Raw genomic sequence first — 14,645 nt, forward strand, 5'->3', positions numbered from 1 at the left:
AAAATTCTTTTTCTAACAAACCTATTTACCTACATTAACTGCGTAAAACTAGGCATCACAAAACCTCAATTAAATGTCAATCACTTTGCACCAGTCATTTAGAATGCACCAGCTGAAAATTCCTTTAAAAGAACCATAAAGTCATTCATTCATTATGTTCTTTATATCCTGTCAAGATGCTAATGCTGGCATGAGTGGAGTCAGCTTTACTGACTAACAGTGTCATTAAAATTAACTGGCAGTCAACAATGACATTTGGAACATTCCTGATCATTTAACTTTATCTGCTTTGCGATCCACTAATTTCAAATACTACTTTCTCTTGCCAAATCTTCTAATTTATTCACTGTCTATTGACAGCAAAATATTCTGTACATCATTTCTGACCAAATCACTGTTTTACATGTTGCACCCCAGCATGAACAGTGACACAACTCAAAAAATACAGTATTTAAGAAAACTCAGCTCATAGAATTAATTCTGTAAGACTTATATTGAAATGATATAAGTTTCCTTCAAATTTCAAGTAATTATTGTAGGCTGTAAATTCCATTATATTTTTAGTGGAAGTTGTGGCACTTCACATGTATTTATCAGTGACAAACTAAACATTGCCTTTTTCGACCTGTGTCATTTTTCTTGTCAGGGTGCAATGCGTGACACACAATTCTTTCCTGCTATTTCGTCTCTATTGTTTAAGTTTTGATGGACAAAGACTGTAATAGGCAACACAAGACACTCACCACTGAACCACATAATGAACATCATCTTCTTCGTGATCTGATGTTCACGGAAACGATTGCACAATACAGCCAGGGGAAAAATATTACAAGCTCGTCCAACAAGGCAAAGCACTATGCTCCAGACAACAAGTGCAGGCTCAACACGGTGTCTGAAGCTGAATAATGCAAGACCCAGGTAAGCAAATACACATGTTTCTGCAATGAAAGCCAATGTGCGCATGGTTTGCTGCATTGTTATCTGAGTCACAGTGGACAAATTGTAGTGGGTGTAATGTGACATAACAATCCCACAGAACAGTATTGCCATTATACCTGTAAGAAAAAGTTGGAGTCAGAAAAACATTTCTTAAAGCAGTTTTTTTCATTCTTAGAACATGCTTTGTCCTGATGATGTAGCCATCATGTATCTTAAAAAGTTTATAAGCAAAATATAAAATTACCACATTTTAAAAAACCATCTCAGATACCCAACAGAAAAACTGAAGTTTTCACTAACAAACACAAAAATCAAAATGCCAAGAACAATGAACCAGTGGCTATGTATATATTTTGCTTGCATATATGCTGGGGATCAGTAACAATTCTCAATCAAACTCTGCTGCAGAATCCTGATGGGGTAATGAAGATGTCAAAAAAATATAAAATTACTTTTGAAGGGTGAAGAAGTTATTTCAGATTGTCCAAATGTTACACAAATATCCAGAAGTACAATGGCTACAAGACACAGAATGTAATATCTGGGGCAATTTGGTAAGCTATGCACATATGTCAATGAATATCCTCATCAAATAATTGTAAGTCTACTGCAGGCTGCAGTTTAGTATAATGGTAGCCCTTAAAGATTAAATCTATGATTGGATTATGCTAAGTAAGAAAGTTTATTTTCAGAATTTGTAGAACTGTACAGGTACTCTCTTAAGTCCTATGCTCTATCAGACTACAAGGGGAAATATAGTCCAACAACACTACAGCAATAACATCTATCAGACACCAAATGCATCTTACAGAAAATAAAACTGAATGTCTACATCTCCTAAATGCTGAAAACTATAAAAAGGGGTCGACCGAAGCGTCCAATCCCACCCTTCGGCTTTGACCTGTGACGTAAGGCTATTGTGGTGTGTGACGTCACAACGGCGCGGAATTTAGTTTTGAGGGTGACTTGTTTGTAGGTGTCATTTTGATGCGATTGGTGGTGCTCTCTGGTGGTGTGTTAGGTGATGTTTTTGGTTTAGTTTGCATGTGTGGCGTCGTGTGTGAATTTTGGTAAATTGCTTTTTTTATGTCTGTGGTAGGTATGGATATGACTGACAGGGTCAACAGTTTTCGGTTGTCGGCTATGATGAGGGACAGTGCGTTGTCTCTAATAAAATTTCTTCAGCTATTCGGATTCTTGGATGAAGTCATGAAGTGTTCAGTATGTCGTGAAGAAATGAGGCTTATTTCAAGTTCCGGCGTCTCGGACCAGGAATGGCTGTATGTGATGTCGTAAGGATAACAGGTCAAGAGAAGTGTTCGATCCCAATTTATGAGATCGGGAGCTGCCGTTGAGCTATATAGGTCAAGGGAAGTGTCCGATTCCAGATGACATTGTGTTTAGTGGTATTTGGGGAGTTTTGTGATGTCTGTTTTTTCGTTGTTTTGCGTTGTTTTGTATGGGGGTGGGTGTCTAAATTTGTTTATATTTAGTTTGTCCCCACCCAAAAAAACCCTATTTCCCGCACTTGTCCCATTAGTGTCATTAGGCTTTTTGTGGAACGTGTGTGTTTGTTTTTCGAGGTACTTTCGTCCTCATAATGTGTACGTAACGACTTTATATGCACCATATTGGAATCGTGGTTTATGGTCATTTCTGCCATATTTGTGACGTTATGAGTCAAAGCAGACGGACGGGATCGGACGCTTCCATATTTCCATAAAAAGTAATAACAGCCATACACACAACTGAATGCTAATATAATTATTTTTCTAGCAATTTCCGGGACTATGTGCGCCAAAGCAGTTCAGTCATGGAAGTAGTGATTAATCACACAATACTGATAGAAAATCAAAAGATATAAAGAAAAAAATAGTGAGAAAAGAAATGAAGTGCATTCATCTATATAAATGAATAACATGTTACAGAGGAGCTACTGTGAGGAACTATCGTAAGAAGTGCGTCACAAGACAACTTTTTAACTTCTTGGAACTCTATGATTTATACTTCAAATTTTTCAGTTGTGAGGAAGCGTATCAAAAATAAAACTTGCATAACTGCTCATCAAATGCAAGGTGCAGTTCTCTTTAAATGACTCTATATTATTAATCACACATTTAATGACAGAAGGCAGAATAAAAATTCAGAGGTAATTGAACAACAGCCTGCACAAAGTTTGTAAATTGACAACAAAATACTTGGACTGCCATTTTGAGGGCTAAGCACAGAGGGATCATGAGGATAAGATTAAAATAATTACTGGATGCACAGAGGCATTCAATCATTCTTCATGTGCTCCATAGGTGAATGGAACTGGAAAAAACCCTAATAACTGGTACAATGGGATATACTCTCTGCCATATGCCTCACAGTGGTTTGCAGAGTACAGATGTAGATTGTGAATGCAGATAGTTGCCCCAAAATATGTTACCATTGGACACAACAGAGTGAAAACAAGTAAAGTAAATAAGCTAAATTTAGTACTGGGTGTTAGTCTACACTGGGATTTCGGTACTGTTGGGGAGCATTTCTCTTTCTTTCATTTGGCAAGGACATTATTGACTACACATATGTACCACAAGCATCTTGAATGAATTTCTATCTACTGCATTGGAAATCCATTTGGCATTGATATTCATCCTCGTTACATCATCCCAGAAGTTGTACTGTCATTAGCTTCTGGATCTTTCTTGTGTTCCATGTATTTTTCTAGAGAATGCTATATGGGGTATGCTACTCTCTGGTGTTCTTACCATATAAGCAACACAGCATTACTTTCTATTTTAGCAATGTGGAACTTTTCACTGTTGACTAGCTTCTGTAGTTCATCTTTTCCGATCCTCCGTTCTCTTATATCTTAATCGCTTACAGATCAAAACTCTGAAGATCTGATTTATAATATAAATAGATTTTCCTCAACTTTTTCATGAATGTTGAAACTTCAAACTTCAGTAATACTGCCATCATTACAGCAGACTGATGTAAATAAGTTTTCATGTCGGCATTAAGCTTTATTTTTCTTAGGCTTCTAAATTTGTTATGTTAACAGCTGTAAGGTATGCATCTGCACATATACACCAGTTCTGACTGAAGAGACATTAAAAAAGCAATCAACTCTGTTGAAGGTAATTCATCTACAGCCAAGGGTGCTCCCTGCCACCGTTGGATAAGCAGCTGCAGCTGCAAGTCGTATACTCCTAGCTCACTCATTTGTTACATAGTTTAATTCTTAATTTCTTTGCGTGTTTTTGGTACTTGCATTGTTTAATTCATAAATTTCGGGCATATTATAATATTTGAGAGTTGTAGCATCGCGTTTTAGTACCTGAATAGTGTAAAATCGCGTAGTCTCCTTCCGCCGCCGAGCAGTGTGTCAGCAGTGCGCAAGTAGCAGCATTACTGCATTTACTAGGCAATCTTGTATTTTAATAACCGTTTAAATCTTGTGTCGATTTGTTTGCGCTCTCTGTAGATTAGTTCAGACGTTCTTTGCACAACAGTTTTTAGCATGGATAGGGATTGCAACTGCTGTGTTCGGATGCAGGCTGAGTTGGCATCCCTTCGCTCCCAGCTTCAGGCAGTGTTGGCTTCGGTCACACAGCTTGAGGCTGTTGCCAATGGGCATCACTGTGGGGGTCCGGATGGGGGTTTGAGGGGGCCGGCCAGCTCGTCCCACGCATCCCCCGATCGGACTACGACTGTGGTTGCCCGGGATACTGCCCGCATTGAGGCTGATCCCTCACCTGTGGTAAAGTGGGAGGTCGTCTCAAGGTGTGGCAGGGGGTGAAAGACATTCCGGAGGGCTGAACGGAAGGCCTCTCCAGTTTGTCTGACGAACTGTTTTCAGGCTCTGTCTCAGGCTGATACTGATCTTTGGCCTGACATGGCTGCTTGTCCTGTTCCAGAGGTTGCCCCTCAGTCTGCAAGATCCGGGTGGTCGCAGAGGGTGGGCTTACTGGTAGTTGGGAGCTCCAACGTCAGGCGCGTAATGGGACCCCTTAGGGAAATGGCAGCAAGAGAGGGGAAGAAAACCAATGTGCACTCCGTGTGCATACCGGGGGGAGTCATTCCAGATGTGGAAAGGGTCCTTCTGGATGCCATGAGGGGTACAGGGTGCACCCATCTGCAGGTGGTCGCTCATGTCAGCACCAATGATGTGTGTCGCTATGGATCGGACGAAAACCTCTCTGGCTTCCGGCGGCTATCTGATTTGGTGAAGACTGCCAGTCTCGCTAGCGGGATGAAAGCAGAGCTCACCATCTGCAGCATCGTCGACAGGACTGACTGCGGACCTTTGGTACAGAGCCGAGTGGAGGGTCTGAATCAGAGGCTGAGACGGTTCTGCGACCGTGTGGGTTGCAGATTCCTCGACTTGCGCCATAGGGTGGTGGGGTTTCGGGTTCCGATGGATAGGTCAGGAGCCCACTACACGCAACAAGCGGCTACACGGGTAGCAGGGGTTGTGTGGCGTGGGCTGGGCGGTTTTTTAGGTTAGATGGCCTTGGGAAAGTACAGAAAGGGCAACAGCCTCAACGGGTGCGGGGCAAAGTCAGGACATGCGGGGACCAAGCAGCAATCGGTATTGTAATTGTCAACTGTCAAAGCTGCGTTGGTAAAGTACCGGAACTTCAAGCGCTGATAGAAAGCACTGAAGCTGAAATCATTATAGGTACAGAAAGCTGGCTGAAGCCAGAGATAAATTCTGCCGAAATTTTCTACAAAGGTACAGACGGTGTTTAGAAAGGATAGATTGCATGCAACTGGTGGTGGAGTGTTCGTCGCTGTTTGTAGTAGATTATCCTGTAGTGAAGTAGAAGTGGATAGTTCCTGTGAATTATTATGGGTGGAGGTTACACTCAACAACTGAGCTAGGTTAATAATTGGATCCTTTTACCGACCTCCCGACTCAGCAGCATTAGTGGCAGAACAACTGAGAGAAAATTTGGAATACATTTCACATAAATTTTCTCAACATGTTATAGTCTTAGGCGGAGATTTCAATTTACCAGATATAGACTGGGACACTCAGATGTTTAGGACGGGTGGTAGGGACAGAGCATCGAGTGACATTATACTGAGTGCACTATCCGAAAATTACCTCGAGCAATTAAACAGAGAACCGACTCGTGGAGATAACATCTTGGACCTACTGATAACAAACAGACCCGAACTTTTCGACTCTGTATGTGCAGAACAGGGAATCAGTGATCATAAGGCCATTGCAGCATCCCTGAATATGGAAATTAATAGGAATATAAAAAAAAAGGGAGGAAGGTTTATCTGTTTAGCAAGAGTAATAGAAGGCAGATTTCAGACTACCTAACAGATCAAAACGAAAATTTCTGTTCCGACACTGACAATGTTGAGTGTTTATGGAAAAAGTTCAAGGCAATCGTAAAATGCGTTTTAGACAGGTACGTGCCGAGTAAAACTGTGAGGGACGGGAAAAACCCACCGTGGTACAACAACAAAGTTAGGAAATTACTGCGAAAGCAAAGAGAGCTTCACTCCAAGTTTAAACGCAGCCAAAACCTCTCAGACAAACAGAAACTAAACGATGTCAAAGTTAGCATAAGGAGGGCTATGCGTGAAGCGTTCTGTGAATTCGAAAGTAAAATTCTATGTACCGACTTGACAGAAAATCCTAGGAAGTTCTGGTCTTACGTTAAATCAGTAAGTGGCTCGAAACAGCATATCCAGACACTCCGGGACGATGATGGCATTGAAACAGAGGATGACACGTATAAAGCTGAAATGCTAAACACCTTTTTCCAAAGCTGTTTCACAGAGGAAGACCGCACTGCAGTTCCTTCTCTAAATCCTCGCACAAACGAAAAAATGGCTGAAATCGAAATAAGTGTCCAAGGAATAGAAAAGCAACTGGAATCACTCAACAGAGGAAAGTCCACTGGAACTGACGGGATACCAATTCGATTCTACACAGAGTACGTGAAAGAACTTGCCCCCCTTCTAACAGCCATGTACCGCAAGTCTCTAGAGGAACGGAGGGTTCCAAATGATTGGAAAAGAGCACAGGTAGTCCCAGTCTTCAAGTAGGGTCGTCGAGCAGATGCGCAAAACTATAGACCTATATCTCTGACGTCAATCTGTTGTAGAATTTTAGAACATGTGTTTTGCTCGAGTATCATGTCGTTTTTGGAAACCCAGAATCTACTATGTAAGAATCAACATGGATTCTGGAAACAGCGATCGTGTGAGACCCAACTCGCTTTATTTGTTCATGATACCCAGAAAATATTAGATACAGGCTCCCAGGTAGATGCTATTTTTCTTGACTTCCGAAAGGCGTTTGATACAGTTCCGCACTGTCGCCTGATAAACAAAGTAAGAGCCTACAGAATATCAGACCAGCTGTGTGGCTGGATTGAAGAGTTTTTAGCAAACAGAACACAGCATGTTGTTATCAATGGAGAGACGTCTACAGACGTTAAAGTAACCTCTGGCATGCCACAGGGGAGTGTTATGGGACCATTGCTTTTCACAATATATATAAATGACCTAGTAGATAGTGTCGGAAGTTCCATGCGGCTTTTCGCGGATGATGCTGTAGTATACAGAGAAGTTGCAGCATTAGAAAATTGTAGTGAAATGCAGGAAGATCTGCAGCGGATAGGCACTTGGTGCAGGGAGTGGCAACTGTCCCTTAACATAGACAAATGTAATGTATTGTGAATACATAGAAAGAAGGATCCTTTATTGTATGATTATACGATAGCGGAACAAACACTGGTAGCAGTTACTTCTGTAAAATATCTGGGAGTATGTGTGCGGAACAATTTGAAGTGGAATGATCATATAAAATTAATCGTTGGTATGGCGGGTAGCAGATTGAGATTCATTGGGAGAGTGCTTAGAAAATGTAGTCCATCAACAAAGGAGGTGGCTTACAAAACACTCGTTCGACCTATACTTGAGTATTGCTCATCAGTGTGGGATCTGTACCGGATTGGGTTGACGGAGGAGATAGAGAAGATCCAAAGAAGAGCGGCGTGTTTCGTCACAGGGTTATTTGGTAACCGTGATAGCGTTACGGAGATGTTTAACAAACTCAAGTGGCAGACTCTGCTAGAGAGGCGCTCTGCATCGCGGTGTAGCTTCCTCGCCAGGTTTCGAGAGTGTGCGTTTCTGGATGAGGTATCGAATATATTGCTTCCCCCTACTTATACCTCCTGAGGAGATCACGAATGTAAAATTAGAGAGATTAGAGCGCGCACGGAGGCTTTCAGACAGTCGTTCTTCCCGCGAACCATACGCGACTGGAACAGGAAAGGGAGGTAATGACAGTGGCACGTAAAGTGCCCTCCGCCACACACCGTTGGGTGGCTTGCGGAGTATAAATGTAGATGTAGATGGGTGCATCAACCAGGTTTGTCTTTATTTGCCACAGATTCTGTCTTCTCTTCATTAGCACTTAGTCCTGCTTACTTAGCAACTATATAATGTAATAGTTGTGTATCATTCTGTTTATACCTGTCTTGCAATTGCCTATTCATCCTACATCATCCACACAGATGAGTATGATTCATTAGTTACTTGTCCCAAAGATCAAAATCACCATTAACATTATGATGTGGAATGTGCAAAGAAAACACACACAAAACATTTATACATAACTAAAAAAATATAAGAAACCATTTATACTACTACATGCTGGTGACCATTTACAGTTTCTTTCTTTTTTCTTTTCTTTTTTTTTAAGATCAGCTGTCTCTATTGAATAATTCCTCTATAGTTTAGAAGGAGTTGTCAAGGAGGAACATCTTTAATCTACATCTAAAAAAACTTATGCTATCTGTCACACATTTTATTTCCATAGGTACATTCTCAGAGAGCTTTACAGCTCCATATTTTACCCCTTTCTGTGCCAAAGTTAGATTCATTAAAGGACAATGCAGATCTATTTTCCTTCTAGTGTTGTACTTGTAAATACCTCTGTTACTCTCAAACTTAGGTGGATTGTTGATAATAAATTTCGTTAAGTCAATAAATGTACTGTGACACTATGGTTAAATATTATTAGCTGCTCAAAAAGATACCTGCAAGGTGTAAGTATGTGAACTCCAAACATAATTGTAACTACTTTCTTTAACAATAAAGGAAATCCCTGGACAGAAAAATAATTGAAATAAGGGAAAGGCAACCACTTAACTACAGAGAAGCTTTTGCTATTTTTCTAGCAAGAGTACACACATTCACACACACATCCACCCAGGCACGAAATGTCTGTGGGTATGCACATCTGGTGTGTCTGTGTGAATGTGTACACGCTTATTAGAAGAAGTATAACAATGCAAAGGCTAATTTTAACTGTTTTCTACTACATTTTTCTATGTGCCACATATCTGTTCTCTACAGGTAAGTAGTTGCCTTTCTTTAATTACTTTATGCAGTACAATGAATACATTTTGCATAAGCAAAGAGTTACCCCAGATCATAATCCTAAAAGAAAATATGCAAAGTTCATTAACTTAGTGACTTCTATATCCCCAAAGTTGAAAATTCTCCTCATGGCAAAAGTATCTGAACCTATATGTTTTATCAGGACTATTTTATGGTGTTCTCCTAATTAAGTTTTGGTCAATATGCTCAACCAAGAACTTACAATTTTCTATACTGTTTACATAATTGTTTGTTGGTATACTAATATAATAGGATGTGGGATATTTTTTGAAGATACAAAACTTGATGAACTGTATTTTTTTCGTAGTTTAAAGCTAGCCCATTTGTGCGAAACCGTTCAGTAACTTTCATAAAAACATCATGTACTGTTTTCTCTGTTGATGCTCTCTTGCTCAGCTTCACAACAATGCTTCTATCATCTGCAAACAGGATTATTCTACCTCACGATTCAAATAAAATGTCAGATAATTAACAAAGTGAGAACGGTAGCAGGCTAATGACTGACTCTGTGGGACTCCCACTGTAATTTCTCCCTATGCAGATGATACGGTGTACAGGGTGAGCACAAAGTCTTGCCCTGATTTTAACAATTTATTACAGAATAACCGTTTGACATAATAAGTAACATTTGATGCCATTACATAGGTTAGTGTTACTAGTTTTATTTTAAGACCACTTATGTCAGTAAACCACAACGTGTGCTCCCTTGGTAGCTCGGAGAATATCGAGGCGGTATTCCAGTTCCCGCCAGGTGTTTCATAATGTGTTCTGTCACAGTACCCACAGTAGCTTGTATCCTAGCCTTCAGATCGTCAACGTCAGCAACTGGTGTGATGAAGACTCTGTCCTTGATGTAGCCCCAGAAAAAAAGTCAAGGGGCGTAATGTCTGGAGAGGGGAGTAATGTCTGGATCGGTGGATTGGAAGGAACAGTCCAACATCCTGGCCACCCCGCTCTCCAGACATTACGGCCCTTGGCCTTTTTCTTGGGGCTACATCAAGGACAGAGTCTTCGTCACACCAATTTCTGACGACGACGAACTGAAGGCTAGAATACAAGCTGCTGTGGGTACTGTGACAGAACACATGTTACGAAACACCTGGTGGGAACTGGAATACCCCTCGACATTCTCAGAGCTACCAAGGGAGCACGCGTTGAGGTTTACAAAAGTAAGTGGTCTTAAAAAAGCTAGTAACACTAACCTATGTAACGGCATCAAATGTAACTTATTATGTCAAACAGTTATTCTGTTATAGTTTTTTATATTCAGTGCAAGACTGTGCTCACCCTGATTGTCTGTATTATTTGAACAGCCTAGGGTAACTTTCTGCAGTCTGTTTGTTAAATAAAACTTAAACCGAATATTTGATGAACTATTTATTCCATAAAAACTTAACTTCCATAATAGAAATTATGACTAACACAATCAAATGCCTCGCAGTTGGATTCCTTTCAGGACCAGTTTTAGCAAATACTGTATCAGTCTCCTCTAAATCTAAATAACACTGATGAGATAGCATACCCTTGTCTCAAAACAGATACACATTTGAAAAAGAAATGTAACATTCCAAAACTAGTTATGCAACAAATGAAAACATTACTAAGTGTGGGTATTGGAAGTGAATTTATTCTAATCCCTAATACTGTAATATGACGGCAGTGTCATTAGTGTGATTATGTTAATTATATCCTCAACTGCAACTCTATGAATTGAAGTGTATAGCACCAGTTTCCCCAACTTTCCAAGGACAAATAAATATTGCTACTAAATGATGATGTTTACAGACAGCAACAAATAAAGAAGTTACAATTTCAATTAAAGCCATGACAGGGGCACAAATAGATTCTTACTACGAGAGAATTATATGAATAGTGCACTCAAACCTAGTCCACAGATTTCCTGTGCCCTATCCTCACCTTGCCCCTCCCCAATACCCCCCCCCCTCCACAAGAATCAGCTACACATAAACAACCCTCTCACCACCCACCATCACCCTTGACTGGAACAGCTGAACTATATTCTTCGTCAGAGTTTTGATTATTTCTCCTAATGCCCTCAAATGAGGGGAATCCTATCCAAGATCCTTCTCACCCCTCTTAAAGTGGTGTTCCATTGTCCACTCAACCTACACAACATCCTGGTCATTCACTATGCCACTCCCCCTCCCAATCCCTTGCCAAAGGGATCTTATGCCCCTGGCATAGCAGGGTGTAAGCCCTGCCCAGTCCACCCACCCAGCAATTACTATTCCGATCCTGTCACAGGCTTATCCTACCACATCAGAGGCTGGCCTGCCTGCAAAATTACCCCTGTAATAGACCTACTCTGCTGCAAATGCTGCACAGCTTTTTATTTTGTTATGATTACCAACCAGCTGTCCATCAGGACAAATGGCCACTGCCAAACTGTTGCCAAGAGTAAAGCTGACCAACTGTTGGCACAACAAGCAGCTGAGTATAACATACTCAATTTCAATGGCTGTTTCACAAGCCAGACCATCCAGATCCTTCCCTCGACCACCAGCTTCTCTGAATTACACAGATGAGAGTTACCCTTGTTACATATTCTTTGCTCTTACGATCATCCTGGTGTCAATAACCATTAACCCAATGTCTCCACACCCTCCACCTACAATTTCTCCTTCCTCCAATTTGTTACCTCCACCAGTTCATATCCCCATGTCACCTTCAGCATTCACCACTCCCCACTGGCTTTGACAACTGTGCATCAAATGACTAGACCATGTACCTGCCACTCCTCCCTCATGCATTCCTAGCCAGCAAAGCAGCTGCCTCTCTGTGAGTTGCTGAACACCCATCCCCAACCCCTTTTCCTACCTCCCACCTACCAACTCCTCTCTACCCATCCCAGATGAAATTGTTAACATTGTCCCACTACAACCTAGACCACCTGCCAAAATGCAGCATTGGCAATGTTTGTGCAGCTGCTACCATGTATGGACATGGGCTCATGCAGGTGTGTGTGTCTTTTACTCTAGCTCAAAAAAGGATTACTTCAAAAGCTAGCAAGTTCTCTCTCTCTCTCTTTGTGTGCCTATCAGCAATTCAGCACTTCTACTATTACTTTCATTCATCCAATGATCATCTCATAATGATATAGGAATTGTCAAGCTAATACAATAAAAATCTATAGCTCGAAACATAAATATACGCAGAATACATAACAATGCTTTATAAGGATAGAACAGGTCGTCAGCCATGGTAATTAATAAAACTGCCAAGTGACAACACTTGTATCATTCCTTAATAATTTAATCTTTTGTGCTTTCTCATGTAAAAAAAGCAACCTTACACCCAGAATGCTGAACCTGTACAGGGCAGATTACCACAATTCTTAGGAACTAACAAATGTAATTACAATATGCTTAGCAGTATTACCTTGGGTTATAATGTTTTATCTAATATACCAGTTTTGCTCTGCAAAGTGAAATGTAGCTCCATACTCTCATTTATAGATGACTGCGTACAGAAATTAAAAAGATATTGTGTGATGAAATTCAATGGCAACCTGCACTCAATAATCATAATATCTAGATATTTATTTTAAAAACTAGAAAAAATAGGACAAATTAACTGATACATACCTGACAAGTGAATTCCTTCAGCAAGAGCATATGGTGCATAAGTAAAAACCAACATCATTCCAAACTCAAGAGATGGGTTCTTCCGTAAATCAATATGCTTCAAGAGTAGAGCACTCACAAGTGCAAACACGACACCTATTCCTGCAGATGCAAAGAACATCAAACAAAATCTGTTGATTCCTGTTAGGACAGCTTCTGATGATGTCATTGCTGGATTATTTGATTCCAAAATTGATGTTGTTAACACAATGGCTACAGCATCATTCAGAATACTTTCACCAAAAACCAACATGTTAAGAACAGGATCCACATCCAGTGCATGGAAAATTGCTACGGTTGCCACAGGATCCACAGCTGATATTAAAGATCCAAATGCAAAGCTTTCAACAAAGCTCAGACGGTACGCCACTTCTGCTAGTCCGAGCAAATAGACTCCTGCACCAATAACAAGTGCAGATATAGTAGTACCAAATATTGCAAAAACAAGAATGGAACCTATGTTTTGAAAGAAATTTCCTTTGTGCAAATTGTATCCTGATTCAAATATAATTGGAGGAAGTAAAACTAAAAAGAAAGCAGTTGGTGAAAATGCTTCTTCTTTTCTCCAGTTTGCAATGTTTTGATTTGACATCAGATTGATTATAAGGCCTATCAATGCCCCAAGAAATACAATAGCGACACTTTCTGGTAAGTACTGGAAGTTGAATTGCAACATAAAATGAATCAATAAAATACCTAAAGCTAGCACGCAAAGCACAAAAAATATTGACATTGAGCTGTTGTGTTCTTCCTCTGCAGAACCTTTGTCCGGGAGAACAGGTTCACCAGGCGACTCTGTGGAACTAACCGTCACATTAGTTGCATTCGTTGGTGCTTGCATGGGTGGCATCGGCGGCATACTGACATTTGCATTTGGTGGTCCCTCTGTCGAAGTAGCGTTCGAGGTTTTAGTGCCATTTGAGCTTTTAAGTAGCGTATCTCCTGAAACAGAATTTTTGTCGTTCTCCGTTTTTGCCTCAGACACTGCCGGCTTCACATTACCGTCCTTCTCATCACCAGTTTCCCTTTTCCGCACCACACTAGTCTCTGTTGCCACAGACTGAACGAAAGGTACTTCACCAAATAAACAGTTTATGGTCTCACATTGATGTTTTAAATTTGTGTCCACTTTTTGTGCATCGACAGCATAACAATACAAAATCAAAATGACAGGTATAACAAAGGCACGGAACAGGCTAAATGCCCTCGTGTTAAATAAACTTGTTTGCTTCATGTCTGAATATACATATTTCCACGTCACACTAAATAACACCAAACTGATCCCGCAGATCTGTTCCACACAGCAGACATTACGCAATTGACAACTCACATGTGTTCTGCTACGCCACAGCCTTCTAGACACATGATTTTGAGTTGAATTGTCAAGTGATGTAATCTGACGCATTCGTGACAGAACCATCGATACCTTCTGAGCTGGTGATATGAAATATAATTCTACATCTCTAAAATTTCCAACATAAAGAAGCAACTCCTTAAATGAATAAAAACACTGGCAAGTATTTGAACAGCTGTTTGTGGTGCATAAATGAAACAGACGGAACGTTAGATCATTCCATAATGAATTTCAAATGACTGCACTCTCACAAACCGCCAACAGAACGGGACGGAACAGTAAGTCAA

General features: G+C 40.5%; 1 protein-coding gene across 1 annotated transcript in view; it reads right to left on the reverse strand.

Moving 5' to 3' along the window:
- The window catches only part of LOC126253267 (sodium/hydrogen exchanger 8), a 47,238-nt gene extending 32,919 nt beyond the window's left edge, over window positions 1-14,319 (reverse strand). The window contains exons 1-2 of the mRNA XM_049954481.1: window positions 12,966-14,319; window positions 744-1,055 (exon numbers count right to left, since the gene is read on the reverse strand). Of these exons, the coding sequence (XP_049810438.1) occupies window positions 744-1,055; window positions 12,966-14,238 (1,585 nt within the window). The 5' untranslated portion in view covers window positions 14,239-14,319. The remainder of the gene's footprint in view (window positions 1-743; window positions 1,056-12,965) is intronic.
- Between the last annotated feature and the right edge of the window lie 326 nt (window positions 14,320-14,645).

This window comes from Schistocerca nitens, chromosome 4 (genome assembly GCF_023898315.1).
Source record: "Schistocerca nitens isolate TAMUIC-IGC-003100 chromosome 4, iqSchNite1.1, whole genome shotgun sequence".
NCBI lineage: Eukaryota > Metazoa > Arthropoda > Insecta > Orthoptera > Acrididae > Schistocerca > Schistocerca nitens.